Source organism: Pleurodeles waltl, chromosome 7 (genome assembly GCF_031143425.1).
Source record: "Pleurodeles waltl isolate 20211129_DDA chromosome 7, aPleWal1.hap1.20221129, whole genome shotgun sequence".
Taxonomy (NCBI): Eukaryota; Metazoa; Chordata; class Amphibia; order Caudata; family Salamandridae; genus Pleurodeles; species Pleurodeles waltl.
The window spans coordinates 921,724,044-921,741,480 of NC_090446.1; the positions used below are offsets into that span (position 1 = coordinate 921,724,044).

A 17,437-nucleotide genomic window follows, 5' to 3' on the forward strand; every position below is an offset into this window, starting at 1 on the left:
AAGACCCTCACTCTAGTCAGGGTAAAAGAGAATCACCCTCAGCTAACCCCTGCTTACCCCCTTGGTAGCTTGGCAGAGCAGTAGGCTTAACCTCAGAGTGCTAGGCGTAAAGTATTTGTACCAACACACACAGTAACTCAATGAAAACACTACAAAATGACACAACACAGGTTTAGTAAAATAGGAAATATTTATCTAAACAAAACAAGACCAAAACGACAAAAATCCACCATACACAAGTCAAGTTATTAATTAAAAATCAAAAAGAGTCTTTAAGTAGTTTTAAAAACACACTAGCGCTGCTAGAGTGAAAATGTACCTGGTGTGCGTCAAAAATAACCCCGCACGGGCGGGTGTGCGTCGAAAATAACTCCGCACGGCGGTACTCGAGTCAAAAATCCAGCCGCACGATGAGTTGAAGATCCCGCCGCACAGGTTGCGATCTCCCAGCCTCCGGCAGCGATGCTGCGCGTCGTTTCTCCTGCTCCGTGCGTCGATTCTTCGGTCGCGTTTCCGGCGAGCGTCGTTTCTCAGCTGCGGAGCTGGTGGCGCGTCGTTTTTCAGCCGCAGATCGGATTCGCGTCGATCTTTTCCCCGCACGGCGCTCTGTGCGTGGATTTTCTTGTCCTTAGGCTGCCATCTTCTCCTTTCAGGGTCCCAGGAACTGGATGGGCACCACAGGGCAGAGTAGGAGTCTCTCAAGAGACTCCAGGTGCTGGCAGAGAGAAGTCTTTGCTGTCCCTGAGACTTCAAACAACAGGAGGCAAGCTCTAGATCAAGCCCTTGGAGATTTCTTCTCAAGATGGAAGGCACACAAAGTCCAGTCTTTGCCCTCTTACTCTGGCAGAAGCAGCACTGCAGGAAAGCTCCACAAAGCACAGTCACAGGCAGGGCAGCACTCCTTCCTCAGCTAACAGCTCTTCTCCAGGCAGAGGTTCCTCTTGGTTCCAGAAGTGTTTCTAAAGTCTGTAGATTTGGGTGCCCTTCTTATACCCATTTTAGCCTTTGAAGTCACCTTTCTTCAAAGGGGACTCACACCTACTTGTGAAATCCTGCCTTGCCCAGGCAAGGCCTCAGACACACACCAGGGGGTTGGAGCCGGCATTGTTAGAGGCAGGCACAGTCCTTTCAGATGAGAGTGACCACTCCACCCCTCCCTCCTAGCAGAGATGGCTAATCAGGAAATGCAGGTTACACCCCAGCTCCCTTTGTGTCACTGTCTGGTGTGAGGTGAAAAACAACCCAACTGTCAAACTGACCCAGACAGGGAATCCACAAACAAGGCAGAGTCACAGAATGGTTTAAGCAAGAAAATGCTCACTTTCTAAAAGTGGCATTTTCAAACGCACAATCTTAAAATCAACTTTACTAAAAGATGTATTTTTAAATTGTGAGTTCAGGGACCCCAAACTCCACATGTCCATCTACTCTCTAGGGGAATCTACGCTTTAATCATATTTAAAGGTAGCCCCCATATTATCCTATGAGAGAGACAGTCCTTGCAACAGTGAAAAACGAATTTAGCAGTATTTCACTGTCAGGACATATAAACCACATTACTATATGTCCTACCTTATCCATACACTGCACCCTGCCCTTGGGGCTACCTAGGGCCTACCTTAGGGGTGCCTTACATGTAAGAAAAGGGAAGGTTTAGGCCTGGCAAGTGGGTACACTTGCCAAGTCGAATTTACAGTGTAAAAATACACACACAGACACTGCAGTGGCAGGTCTGAAACATGATTACAGAGCTACTTATGTGGGTGGCACAACCAGTGCTGCAGGCCCACTAGTAGCATTTGATTTACAGGCCCTGGGCACCTCTAGTGCACTTTACTAGGGACTTAACAGTAAAACAAATATGCCAATCATGGAGAACCAATTACGTACACATTTTAAACAGGAGCACTTGCACTTTAGCACTGGTTAGCAGTGGTAAAGTGCCCAGAGTAACAAACATAATAAAATCAGAGTCCAGCACACATCAACAACCTGGGGAACAGAGGCAAAAAGTTAAGGGAGACCACGCCAAGGATGAAAAGTCTAACAGTCCACCACAATATGCAGCACATGAGTGTGGCCGAGCACCAGTGCTGATCCTTCAGCTCCGACACAGGTTAATGAGGACATCGAGTCCAGTGCAGGTTAATACTAGCCCGACACAGAGCCCGATGCAGAGTAGTCTTAATGCACCTACTACTTCAGTAGTACACAATCAGGTGCCACAACCAAATGTCCAGAGAATTTACCCTGATGAGCCTATTGTGGAAACTGCCACAAACTTAATAGTGCTTACATGACAAGTTTTCCCGAGACCGACATTGGTTCAGACAGAGCCGACTCCACTCTTACTGCCGCAGGTGCAGCCACAGGTAATGCCAAGATTCACTCCAATAACAGGGACACAGTCAGATGTGTCTGCACTGATGAATCAGAACATGGGAGTTACTCTCCCACAGAACTTAGTGTGTCAGACCAAGCTGCATCTCTATCAGTCACCATTAGTCAGATTGTACCCTTGTTTGCACAAGAGAAACCCAGTGTAGGGGACAGGGAGTCCTGAATCAGAATGTAATGAGGGGAATGTAATGAGTGGAGGGCTAAATGAGAACATTTGAGTAGTCTCTCCTTTGGGACAGACCTTTGATGGATCAAGATCTTTGCTAGACTTTAGTCCGTTCGGAGTTCCTCCGGATACTGTGATAGGATCGAACATTAGTCAGAGCCTGAAATTATTGACACCGCAGACCCCAAATACAGTTGTGCAACAGGTACCACCTGTCCAAGCCAGCAACATTTCATTGCAGGGGTTGACAGCCTAGCAATTGACCGAATGGTTAGACAAGCTGAATACACCACAGAGTGCTCTGAAGGGAGAGGAGTACTTGAACTACGCTAGACTAAGTATGGAACCGGGTGAGCTCATTCAGCAAAATATGGGGTGAACAGGTTAGAATCCTACACAGAAACAGAGTTGAGATATCTGTGCCCGAAAAACATGAGGGAAGTGAGCATTGTGCATCAAAATCTAGCAGACATGGCAGAGAAATACAGCACAGAAGTGGAGAAAACAAAGCATTTGAAAAGGAGTTACAGGTTAGATTTTGAGACTAAAGACTTTGAACACATGAGATCCGCCGGATTGAAGGCACACCTTAGGGAATTACTTCAAAGTGCCCAGACCTGGGGATCCTTAGACAAGTGGGGAGGCAGATGGGTAAAGAAAAGAGATAAAAGAAAAAGGGATTCTGCAGAGTTAACTGCCAATGTTCAGCAGGACAAGGATCTGGTGTAAATTTTACCAATGATGGAGATTATAGGAGGGAAGTTTGTGCAAGTCCCTTGGGGCAGAAGTGACATCCTGTCATTTGCAAATGATTATCCAAGATTGAGAGATAAGCCAGTAGAATGGTACCAGAAGACAGACAGGTTTGTAAAACTTGCAAAGTGCCCGTGGGAGGACTTGAACACTTTATTAGAGATAGTAGTTCCAGCTGACTTGTGGATGGAGTGTAAGAGGAGTATAGATTGGCCAATGAAAGAACCAGAGAGAGATCATGTTACAGGTGCGTCATCTCCTGAGGTAATGAAATATTATTAAAAGGTAAAAAGGAGAATTTCGCCCAAGAACATTGAATGGCAGAGAATTGTCAGGACAGCTCAGGAAGCAAAAGAGTCAATACATGCATATTATGAGAGATTGTTGCAGGCGTTCAAGCATTATAGTGGTACAGAGACGATTGAGCTGAAAGACATGATTCATTTTGTGTTCAGATTTGTGGAAGGATTAAGGCCTGAAATTAGCCAGATGATTAAGAGTCATTTGATTTGCTGGTAAGCAAAACCGATAATGAGGTGTTGCAGTAAGCAAAATACTGTAGTGATGAGATTGAGTTGAAGCAAACAAATCTGAAAGATAAGGCGATGGTGATGTAGATTAAAGCTGCACAGACAAGCATACAAGGACATTTTCCACAACAGCTTCCACAGCAGCAGCAGGGAAATATGGTATTTCAAACCCAGATGAGAGGTAGAGGTCCTGGAAGTAATGTGAATCACAGCCCAGACTTGGGCACTGAAGTGGTTCAGAATGATGTGCAGGGAATGAAGAAATTGATACCTTGTCACGCTTGCGAAGCCGTCGGACATTGGAAATGGGTTGGTGCAGGAGGGTGTTGTTCAGCAGACTGATGACATCTATTCATTCCAGAACATGAGAGGACCGAGAATGAGAAGTCCTAATTCAAATTTTCAAAATAATGTGAATCAAATGCTGAATTTTCAACCCATGCAGCTGGTGCAAATGCCACGTGTACAGATGACACAGTTGCAGCCAATGCAGCAGCAGGTTTCCATGGTGCCTAGACAGCAAATCCAAATACCTCAAGCCCCAATGGAACAGCAGCAGGTGATGCTTTCTCAACAGGACACAGGTCAGAGGTCCAGTCAAAGTAATAACACAGTTCATCAATTCCCGTTGCACAGTGAAAATGGAATACACAAAAATTCAGTGAGTGAAAGTTTGGATGAGGAAGAATGTCTGCTTGCAGCTTCCTTAGAAGTAGATCAGAAAGGTTCCTATGTGAAGGGAAGAGTCATGGGTCACAGAGTTTTATTCTTGGTTGACACAGGAGCTACACACTCTACAGTGAGATCTGTTGAAGTCCCAAATTTGCCCCTTTCACGAAAGACGGTTCAGATTGTAGAAGTAGCGAATCAGTATTTGACCGACCCAATTACAGAACCAGTTCAGGTTAAATTTGGCAACTTTCAGGGATTACACAAATGTGTAGTCTGCGATTCAAGTCCAGTATCCCTACTGGGAAGAGATTTGCGGTGCAAAACAAGATGCTTGATTACTTGTTCAAATGACGGAATCGAGATACAGACAAATAGTGATGATGATGTCCCAGCTCCCCAGACAGAGTGTGAATCTACAAATGAAGAATACCAACGAGGGACTTTTTCCCAGTGTTCACAGTGAAGGAGCTTCATCCTGACTTGCAGGGAATGGTTAAGGAGAAGGTGTGGCATCTGGCAGGGAAATAGATAGGTCTGATAAACGGACCAGTTAGAGTTTCTGTGAAGCCGAATGCAATTTTTCCTCAAAATCTCCAGTACCATATGCCACAAGATTTCCTTATGAAGGTCGCCCAAATAATTGCAGAATTCGTAAAACAAGGGGTTCTGAAGGAAGTGTTGAGAAGCCCATGTAATTCACCGATAATGGGTCTGAAAAAGCCCTGCAGGAAAGTTTGAATTGTCCAGGATTTGAGAAGAATAAATTACATTGTGATCAAAATGTTACCCCGTGGTACCCGCTCCAGCTGTGATAATGTTTCAAATTCCATGTGATGCTGAGTGGTTCACTGTCATTGACTTGTCACAAGCCTTCTTTTCTCTGCCTCTTCATGAGGACAACCAATTTCTCTTTTGTTTCAAATTTTTGGACAGAGTTTACTGTTGGTGTAGAATTCCTCAAGGGTTTTCAGAGTCACTTTCCATATTCAATCAGGTCTTGAAGTAGTTGGAATTGCCTTTCCAATCGACCTTGGTAGAGTACATTGATGACTTATTGATTGCATCCAAAACAAGGGATAAGTGCAAGTATGACACGATTGCCTTACTGAACCATTTGGGAAAGAATGGTCATGAGGTGTCTCCACTTAAATTGCAATAATGTCAGACAGAAGTGAAATACTTGGGTCACCAGATTGAGAAGGGGTCGAGAAAGATATCTAGAGATAGGGTCACAACCATATTACAGTTGAATCCCCCGACCACACAGAGAGATGTCAGGATGTTTTTAGGGATGGTAGGCTGCTGCTGCCAATGGATTCCCAATTTTTCAGTCATTTCGAGACCACTGCAGAAGCTGACTCATAAAGAAGTTACTGATCCCATAGTGTTAGACCAGGCTGGAATTAAATCATTTACTGAATTAAGAGAGAGTCTGTGCAAAGCTCCGGCTTTGGGTATGCCTGACAACACAAAACCTTTCCTGTTGTTTTATCATGAGCTTGATGCATGTTCTTTGTCTGTCTTGACGCAGGTCCATGGAAGTGTAAACCACCCAGTGGCATATTTTTCAGCTACTTTGGACCCAGTTGCCGCAGCCTTACCAGGTTGTTTGAGTGCAGTTGCAGCGGTTGGACAGAGCCTCACACAGTGTTAAGGTATTGTGATGGGACATCCATTAACTATTATGGTCCCTCACTCTATTGAGATCCTACTTACAAAGACGAAAACTCAATACCTAACAGGTGCAAAGTTGACCAGATATGAGGCAAATATTCCTGGGTCACGAAATGTGTCATTGACAAGATGTACAGTGCTGAACCCGGCAACCTTACTCCCAAATGAAAATGTTGAAATTGAGAAATTGGAAGACATTGATCATGATTGTCTTGAAGTAACTGACTTGTGCACAAAACCGAGACCTGATATTAGAGACCCTCGATTGGAAGAGAAAGACCAAATTATCTTTGTTAATAGGTCTTGTCTAAGAGACAGTACAGGGACTCTGAGAGCAGGATATGCTGTGTGCACAATTACTGGTAACCTGGAAGCTTCTTGGCTTCGAGGAGTGTATTCTGCACAAGTTGCAGAACTGGTAGTCCTTACAGGAGATTGCCATGTTTCTGCTCAGCTGAAAATTACTATCTATATGGATAGCCAGTATAGATTTGGAGAAGTCCATGACTTTGGCCAGTTGTGGTCACAGAGCGGTATCATGACCTCTTCTGGTTCACCAGTGAGAAATGGTGAGAGAATCAAGGAACTTTTGCATGCTACCCAAATGCCAGAAAAGATTGCTGTGGTGAAATGCAGTGCACATCTAAAGTCACAAGACTTTGTGTCAATGGGAAATGGATATGCAGATCAAGTCGCAAGGTTTTGCACATTGAACTGTATGTCATTCAAAAATAAGTGGGAAATGTTACCTGAAGAAGATGAAACATGTCTGAGTTTTGCAATGAAAGTAAATAATACATTGGAGGAATTGAAAATGTTACAGAAAAATGTTGACAGGGAGAAAAAACGTTCATGGAGCAAAATGAAATGTGTACAGCAACAAGATTAACTGTAGGTCTCAGAAGAGGGTCAAATGGTCTTAGCAGAATAGTCTGCTGTCTCAAATGGCTAGGTATTATCATGGTCAAGCACATCTTGGGAGGGATGCCATGTTTCGTTTGTTCAAGCACGATTGGTTCAATCCAAAGTTTAGACAGGTGGCTGAAGCAGTTCACCATTGTTGCATAATTTGTCAACAAATGAATGGGGACAAGGGACAGTGGTTAATTTGAGCCACAATGAAAGAGCAGGAGGTCCATTCAGCAGAATGCAAATGGATTTTATTGAGATGCACGTGTGTGCAGGCTTGAGATACGTGTTGGTGATTGTTTACATCTTTAGTCACTGGACTGAAGCGTGCCCTACACAGTGAAATGACAGTCTCACAGTAGCAAAACTACTGCTTATGGTACTGATACCACGTTTTGGGTTTCCGATCTCTTTAGAATCAGATAGGGGAAGTCACTTCAACAATGAAGTAATTAAATTACTGTGTGCAGCATTGAACATTGAGCAGAAGTTGCATTGTAGTTACTTCCTTGAAGCATCAGGACTAGTGGAACAGATTAATGGTACCTTGAAGTCAGGAGAAGCAAAGATGTGTGAATCCACGAATCTGAAATGGCCCGACGCACTGCCTTTAGTTCTGTTGACAATGAGAAACACACCTGACAGGAAGACAGGACTGTCGCCGCATGAGTTCCTTATGGGCTGAGCCATGAGGTTGCCAGCGGTGCCAGCAAATGCACTTGTCAACATTACAGATGATATGGTGTTGAACTACTGCAAAGGTCTGGCTGATGTGGTTTGCTTTTTCTCTCAGCAGGTGGAAGCCACCACACTGCCATAGATCCATGACCCAGGGCACAAACTGAGAGCCGGTGAGTGGGTTGTGGTCCGCAAACATGTATGGAAGACATGTTTGGAGCCCCATTGGAAGGGTCCTTTCCAGGTAGTTCTGACCACCACCACAGCTGCGAAGTGTGCTGGAGTTCTGAACTGAATCCATGCCAGCCACACAAAGAAAGTAGTGTGTCCCTTGATGAAGAAGCAGAGTTGTTGAGAATACCAACAACGACAGGACCAGTCTCAGGGCTGGAAGGAGAACAAAGAGGAACTGAGACCAGATCCGAGCCTGTTGGTGATGGTTCAGTCACTCCTGTGAGAGATAAAGGAGGAGTCCTCCAAGAGGGTGACAGTGAGCCTATCTCAATTGAGGCAGCAGGAGAGCCTAATCAGAGGAGGATTTCACAGAAGCAGATGGTTTTGAGAGACAAACAGAGCAATTGCCAGATCCCGAGGGGGAAGGAGTTGAGACGGATGAAAGCCATTGTGATCTGACTCCTCCTGAACAAGCTGCAGGTCTGTCAAGAGAAAACACCACAGAGGAAAGAGAAGTTATAAGTTCAACACTGAAAAGAACATTGAGAAAGGGTCCACAGAAAAGAAATAAGTGGCTGGAGTCCCATGCAAAGAGAAAGGAAGCAGTTGATGAGACAACAATTGAGGAAGAAATATATACAACAAGGAGAGAAGATCTAAGGGAAGGAGAATTGAATGGTGATCGAAAGTTGAAAAGAAAGGGAATAGCAAGTCCAAGATATGCAGGTCCAGAATGGACGTATGAAACTACAAGTGAATGGCAGAAGTAATTTTTGTCTTTTTGTTTTGATCGAGACATCCCAGGTCAATATTTTGGTACTTGAAGGAAGTTGATGAACTGAACTGTTGAAACAATCTGAGAAAAGTGCCAAGAGAAAGAGTCTATTGAAAGTAACTGGAAAAGTCTTTGATAACCTGATTTGACTTTGAAATATGATTTTGACAATGCTGGTAAACCGATTTTGACAAAGTGAGACTGAAAGCTATAAATAACGGCTGAAAGAAGAATTTTGTTTTGTATTTGATTTTGCTGCATTATTTCAAAATGTTCTCTTCTGGTTTCTGATTCTTTGTAGATCATGAGTAACATTAGCCAGCAGGGTAGGAAAAATAGGTGCTGTACATACATGAGTATTAGTTTGGCAATTGCGATAATGATTGTGGGTATGACTGTTCTTGACAAGAGTAAAGCCAGCCATACTTCAGCTTTAACAGCAATAGAGAAGGTGAGGTTAGATGAGAAATATTTGCATGTAGGTAGTAATGCCCAAGGGGAACTTTCTTCTAATGTCTTCTATCACTTGCTGAGTGAGTATGTTGAGACGATGGTTGCAAACTATTGGTATGTGTGTACGCAGATTCTTTCATCAGTCGAAGAAGGAGTTACTTATTGTAGTTTGCCTCTTACTTATGGGATAAGTTGTAGTCTGTTACTAACAAGATTCTATAACCAAGAGTACATAAAGCACTTCTATTCCAGTCATGACGTAGTGTTTTAGGGGGTTATTACAACTTTGGAGGAGGTGTTAATCCGTCCCAAAAGTGACGGTAAAGTGACGGATATACCACCAGCCGTATTACGAGTCCATTATATCCTATGGAACTCGTAATACGGCTGGTGGTATATCCGTCACATTTGGGACGGATTAACACCTCCTCCAAAGTTGTAATAACCCCCTTAGTTTGTTCCTATAATTAGGTATCTGAGTAAAATAGCTAAGGATAATGATATAGTATTAGTTAGAGGTTCCTTTGAACCTACATTATCTTTGTCACAGCTTATGCTCACAAGAATAACCTAACATGCTTGCTTACACCTTTAGAAAAGAGCTTCTTAGATAACATAGATGACAGGAGAAAGGCGTTGAAGGAGAAGTTAAAAAAAGGCTTAGATAAAAGGTCTTATAAGAATGATTATGCTTATAGTACATTTAAAACAGAGGGAAAATTAGCTTTAGATGTGCAACACGTAGGGAAGCTTTGTCTATATAGGCCTAAATCATGCACTGATATCTTATTTGTGGGGACGAGTGAATGTAGACGTGTTTTTGTTTCAGAGTAAGTGGACGTTTATGTTGAATGGACAGGATCCAGCGATTCCTGGGATATGTTACATATGTGGTTCTAATGCTTATTACCGTCTTCCAAGAGGATGGTATGGGACATGTTATTTAGGGATAGTTTTCCCAAAGATATTTCAAACATACGATTAAAAGAAACTTCTGAAAGTGACTGAATTACATCATATTAGACAGAGGAGAGGGTCTACTTCTGGTACAGTAGGAGATATACTTGGAGCAATGATACCCTCAGTAGGGGTTGTTTTGAGTTTGATAAAGATTCAACATGCTGCCAAATATTCCAGGAGCTATACACCTGATAGACACTGAACTAACTGCTGAAAGAACTATGACTCTTCAAAATCACAGTGCCTTAGATATTCTTTTAGTGAAGGATGGCAGAGTTTGCAAAATGCTTAATTCTAGGCATTGTTGTTCATTCATTCCTGATAATAGTAAAGAAATCAGAAGCTTACTTACTAATCTGACTAATGAAAGTGCTGATTTGAAAGAATTGAAAGAACCAGGTGTTTGGGAGAAAGTTGGCAAAGGTTTTACTTCGGTGGGAAATTGGCTCAGCAACATTGGGAAAGGAATTTTATTGAAAATAATACCAGGAATATTAATTATAGTGTTTTGTCTAATTGGAATATAGGAAACATGTAAATTGTGTAAAAGGATTCAATTGAAAAAGGTGAAGAATAATCACAGGAGGGAAGGAAAGGAAAGGGAAAAATTGTTTAGGGAGCAATTTGGAAAGAGAACAAAGATTTGAAGGGGTTGAAATGATGGAATTTTAGCTCATGCTAATATTTGAGAGGGATAGTTTAGTGTGATGACACATTTAGTCATCAAAGGAGGGATTGCTAGCTCAGGTGTTTTAATAACAATATTAATGAATACTCATGTATTCTGAGTAATGGATTTGCATAGAAAATGTATAAATTTAGAGAAAAAAAATGCATGCATTTGAGAACATGACCACATGAGTGGCCGCCAAGGTTCACAAAGTGTACTTATTAATGGCTTATTAATATGAAATATTGAGCTTTTGTTTGATTAATGTAGTAAAATGTCATATTAAAGGTTATGCATTAAATATTGGCTTTACTAATTGTAGGCCTTAAATTAGCAGAGGTCTTGGCCTAGTTGCAGAACCTCATGTCAAGCTGTTTTTCTTAGGCGTTTAATAAAATGTCTGCTTAGAGAATTAAATTGTGACTGTGCTGTCCAGATGTACTTGTAGCTAAAAGCTTTTCTCCTGAAAACTGCTTGCTAGAAGATGCTCTTATTACTAATGCAACATTGTAAATGTAATGTGTGTAACACTGACTTTCTCAGGAGAGAACAATGACCATACTGACTGCAGTATAGGCTGCGACAATATTGTTAGCTGACGAGCAGGATAATGAGAATGGGACAAGAGGAGCCAATCATCGACATGTGAACCATGCACTAGTAGAAACTGTAGATTTGAAGTTTTAGTTTTATTGGACAAAGTGTAAACATGCGATCCCTGGACCAATAGGAACTTGGGAAGTAGTTTTAGGGAATCTAACTTAGCCGGACTGCACCAAGAGGAGATGCGCCATTCTTCCCTTTATTCTTGATGGTTTGCCTATATTCTTTCGAACTACTTAAAGACTTCATGTTTTCTAAACTTTGATGCTGAATCCTGATACCTTGCTGACCGAACTGATGTCCTGATGACGAAGACTGCCACAGCTTGCTGATCCAAACTGATAATAGGTATGCTGACTATGAGATTGTTGGCTATGTCTATTTGCTTTTGTTTCTAGATACCAACCGCGCTATTTGATAGAGCCATAATTACAAATTTGTGTTGACTAAATTGTTTTGCATGAAGCCCAACATGTTGATGCTAATCTGGTGTTAGTTAGGATTCTCACTAATGAAGTTCACTGTATGGAGTAACGTTTGATGTCTTTCCTTTGCTGAATCTAAATGTATGTGATATCGTTTGCGCAGTTGTTCTTGCACTGTAACTTTAGAATGTGTAGTGGCTTAAGCTTTGATTAGATTACGCTTCTTTCGCCGCTTTGGACAGCCAGTATTGTTCTTTTATGTTTATCATTTGGTATAGAGATTATCTTACGTGACATTAGCATTGTTAAAATAGGGAAATAAATATTCTAACTTCTACCTAAAGGTGTGGTTATTCATGACTGAAAGATCATGGTGTGTGATAATTACTGACTCCTATTGATTACTAATGCTATTGATTATCATTGATTATTAAGGTTATTGATTGGTTATTGATTATTGATGTGCATGTACTGGATACATGGTGGGAACTTCTTAAATGCGAGTCAAAATGTTCGTCATCCTATTCGCGTTCCTTTGTAAGTTTACTTATAAAAGGCTGACACGCCAACACTTCCATTGAGGGTCAGGGGCTGAAGCTCCCAGCAGACCGCCATGCTAACATTTGCAACTGGTCACAAGGAGGGCCAAGATGAATCTAGGTTCATTAATTTTAATGATGAAGGAGGTTTCTCAATTTTCACTATGTGTGCCTTTGTGGATTTTCATTTTTGAATATATTCCCTCCGTTGCACTGTCAAATTGATAGTATCACTACTGATGTATACATCTATATTCACCAGCTACATCTCTCTTTAAAAAGGAAGTTGCTCATTACATCTCATTCTGAGATATTATTTTTGTACCAAAGTTCCACCTTGAGTCACCTAGAGGAATGGAGGGACTGTGACCTTCCTCTCCTTTCTTAAATGTTTCAATTTTTCAGACTATTGGTCCTGGTTTCCCTGAAAGTTTATTTCAAGCAACTCTGGCAGAAATTTGTAATTGTAGACGTGAATATGCTACAGAAGGAGATCTTTTGACCAGGACTTATTATTTCTGCTTCATTGCCGGAGTACATACAAACTGCCGGGAAATACTCATCATGATGATGTAGGTAAAGAATGGTTGATTCATCTCTGAGTAGAATAGCATTAACAGAAGAGAGTGGAGGTAGATTTGGGTTAATTCAAGAATATGGGCTAGCAAACATTCCTTATACAGAACCAGACCTAGAACGTCCTATTTCTCGGGTTTTGCAGCCAGAGAGTTTGATGACTCAAATGTTTTACTGCTCTACAACACTACCTTCCGGGACATTTATCACCTAATGTTCATACATACCATTCATTTTCCTTACCTGAGATTACGTGGATGAGATTGAACACATTGGCAAGTGATTCTGTCCAATCAACAATGAAGCTGAAGAAAAGTCGATCCACATGGAAGGGAGCCCAGCAGATGGCAAAGACCAGCACAAGCACAACTGCAGATGAGAACAAGAGTCAAAAGTAAAAAAGAGGACAGAGAGACTGGGAGAAAAACAGAGAGTGAATGAAATGAGAGAAAGAAGCACATGAAAGGATATCAGAGAGTCCAATGGAAGAAAGGAAATTGTGAATGGAAGGACAACAAAGATTGACTAGAAGGAGAAAAGAGATTTGAAACATTCTAGAGGTGAATGTTAGGTGAGTGAGGAAAGAGAACGGACAGAGAGATGGGAAGGGATAGGATTAAGCGACTTTAAATAATTGAAACTGTGTATAAAGAAAATGAGCGCTGAGAGGAAGGTTGACAGATGTAGACGGCGGATTGAAAGAGTGTGAAAAGGAATAAAATTATATGAAAGAGGAGAGTGAAGAGAAGTAAAATGAACAGATCTGAAAACGCTGCCTATAACTCTGATTCATTAATTATCTCCCTTCAATTCAAACTTCCCTCCTCTGATTTTAAACAAAACATCCGTAAAACAAATATAGCGATTTTGACCTATTAAGCCTCAACAAAGTAAGGCAAATGAAAAGTATCAGAACAGTACTTACCAATAGGGAACACAGTGTAATAACGATAGCAGTATTTTATTTGCATTCTAATCTTTACATTTAAAAATAGGATTCCATTTACTATTGAAATTGCATAAAACAGCAATTATGTCCTATTTCCAGCCTTAAACGTGAGGATGGTTCTGAATTACACTAAGAAAGTTTTCTGAATTACAATAAGAAAGTTCAGTTTCATGTGGCTGTACGAGCGGATCTGTTTGTGCAGTGGAATAACTTCCTTGTATATCTTAGTGTCACATCTAAGAATTCTGGTTGTTAAAACATAGAACTATGCAGGATTGCCACTGATATCACCTCAAATAATCCATATGATTTTAAAAAATCAAAAAAGGAGTTCATTGAATGTCTAATATTATTTGCTGTCCTATATTTATTAGGTTTTTGTGAATTTCAGTGATGTTTTCTCAGTGAAGGTATGTAGTGTCTTCCCATTAGCAGTGTGGTCAACAGATTTATGTTAGGCTGATTTAAGTATACAATCCTGTGTCTTGCACTCTTACCCACGTTTACATTTCATAGCTTTCTCTCACATCTTTTTACCTCTTACATTCACTCAGTCAGGACTTTGGGGGTTATTAGCAGTTTGGCAGATGGGAAACATCCATCCTCCAGACTCCTGAACCTGATGAGGGGACCACCGGTCCCATTACAAAGTTCCCACTGGGTCCGTCAACCTAGTGGGAAAAGTGCGGCAGCATTGTTCCAAGTTCATATTGAGCAGGCAGCAATGCTGCTGCAAGCAGAGTGCACCAGCACCCTTCAAATGTGCACTGTCTGCAGAGCGGACAGTGCGCATTTCAAGGGTGCTGGGCAAGCAGACCCCTACACTGCCATGAACAATTGCCCCCTACACTTGTTCTCCACAAGCCTTTTGATGGTGATCAGATCGCCATGAAAAGGCTGGTTGAGAACAAGGTTGTAATCACCAGGGCGGCGCCAAGTTCAGCGCTGCACTGGCTGATTACAACCAAGACCGCCGTCAGCCCGTGGGGATCTTGAATCACGGCGGAGATGGCAGTCAGTTGGTGGTCGGTTGGCGGTGCTGACCTCCAAACTTGTAATGTGGCAGTCAAGCTGCCACGGCAATTCGATCGCAAGTCTGGCGGTCTTTGGACTGCCAGACTCATAATCTGGACCTTTGTCTCGTTTACAGGACTATTAATGGATGAAAACAGTATGTGTGGTATATTCAAATGTGCTAAGAAACAAGTTCCTGAACACAGTTGGAGGTCATTCACCTACTCCTTACTGAATATATGACATTTTACAGATAGACAACCATGGCAACAGCACAGTACCATGTGAAACCTTTAACATTTTGAATAACACCAGTTTAATTTGTTGTCTTGCATTCTAAGGCATCTGAGACTTGATGCTTTAAGCATGCTCAACCCTGTTTTTCTGCACTCCTTGTCTTACTACATTAAGGTAGTGCCACTGTTGTGTGGGCATTCATTACTGCAGAGTGTTCCTATTGCAAATGTCTCACTTTATGTCAATCCTAACATTTTAACAGACATCCTATTGTATTCTGGGACTTGAAATGTTGTGGTTAACATTGTAACTATGGGCTGGACAAAATCAGCAGTGAAGTGCACTTAAGTAAAAAGCCAGGATTAGCTGAAGATACCACACATAACAATGGGACACCTGGCAGCTATGGCTTTTGTTGGTATGTGGAAAGTCCTCTGTCATACTTTCCCAAATGCCCCATGTGCATAGTGATAGCACTCTTCTCACAAGTACTTGTCAATACATCTTGCATTGAATGTTTAATGCCTGGGATGTTAGGCGGTTTACCTGCTATCAATACTGTCTTGTATCAAAGGGTTTTAGTCATTCTGTGTTTTTGGGTAAATGTGATACCACATATTGTCCAATATTCTTATGAACCAGCCTTTTCACCAATCAGTGAAAGCATTAAATATTGGCACAAGATGTAATATGATTCTAATATTCCCAGATTATCTACAGTTTATAAAACAACTAGATCAGACCTAAAACATGCTTCCAAACCCTGTGCCTTTACTTTAGGCACACACAACTGGGAGACACAAATGGAAGGATAAACAATATTTTAGTGGCATCCTTCAGCAACACATTTAAGCATAGACTAGTCTTTCTTGCTGCTACCGTTTATGGCAATGTTACATTGAGTTAACCTCTTCATGAAGAAGTAGAAAATATGAATTATCTCCCACTTTCCTTTCTTTGAAATTTTACTTTGTGGTAGTGGAGGTATTTATCAGAGTTTATATGTTTACACTGAAGAGGACAGCTTCCCTTTCGGTGGGAGTCTATCAGTTAATATAGGCTTAAGTCTAAAACAGAATATCCTAAATATTATTCAATTGCACAAAGGCTCAAGAGTACATTTGTTCAAAACTAAATTGTACCTCAAATAATTTTCCGTCAATTTACTGTAGTCTTCAGGCCAACAATATACTATTATTCTTTGCGATATTATTTATGTGACCTCTTTCTTTATATATTTTATGTTTATTTCTAGCAGCACTGTTCAATATTAGAATGAATCCAACCCAACCCCCCTCCCCAAAATGTGACACATTAAGCTAGTTACCTTGTGAATCCTTTTCAGTATTATATAAACATAGATATATTTCGGACAATTTAAATATTGATGGCCTTAGAGAATGATAATGTTCTTTGAACGGAATTTTTCAACAAATACTCATACATTTCAAAAGCATAATCCTATCACTTTTAAAATATTAGTGTTCTCTGCAATTAGTGCATGCATTTCCTGTCTGAATAGAAGAAATATGTTTGATGGTTTATTTAAACCTCATCTGTTTATATTATTTACTTGCTAGTAAAAATTGAGGTATTGCGTTCCAAAGCACTGTTGATGAGTGAACCGACCTCAGAAACTACACAATGGACACAGTACATTTGGAATACATTATCGTGATATGTATTTGAAACCAACTGGCTGTATGTTTTGTTCTTTGACATATATGCAGTCAACATAAATCTAATATATGGACATCTTTTGGCCTTCTTTTTCACCACTATTTAGTTCAAAAGAATCATGACAAACAAATATTGCGTAGTATGCAATATAAAATACTGACAATGTTAAATGGATCAAGCGTTTGTTACTTTATACTTTATTTCGGTCGAATGATCATGAAAGTACAAGATACAGATAAAATACACATTAAAATTACACATTATAATATGTACAAAAGACAATGACACAGTCGTAAACATCAAGACACAGCCTAAATTTCCACTGGAACCTCCTGCTTAGGCGAGTAAAACCTTCAGCAGCGAAATCCTCTAAAAATTCATAGGAGTGGGCTGAAAAGGGTCCGTCATGCCAACTAAGGTGTTTAGGCCAGTTGGGATTTTTCGAAGTCCTGAGGCCATACCGGTATCACGCTGGTCCTTGTCGATTAATTTAGAAAAAGTGTAAACAATGGTTTTAAAACAATACAAATATTAATAACAAGAATTAACCCAGAATGACCACTATAATACAAATCATAAATCACACTAAATTGCAGTTAA

General features: G+C 40.9%; 1 protein-coding gene across 1 annotated transcript in view; it reads right to left on the minus strand.

Moving 5' to 3' along the window:
• The window catches only part of NMUR2 (neuromedin U receptor 2), a 332,810-nt gene that overhangs the window by 61,614 nt on the left and 253,759 nt on the right, over positions 1-17,437 (minus strand). Inside the window, exon 3 of the mRNA XM_069199596.1 lies at positions 13,201-13,326. Coding sequence (XP_069055697.1) covers positions 13,201-13,326 — 126 coding nt within the window. The remainder of the gene's footprint in view (positions 1-13,200; positions 13,327-17,437) is intronic.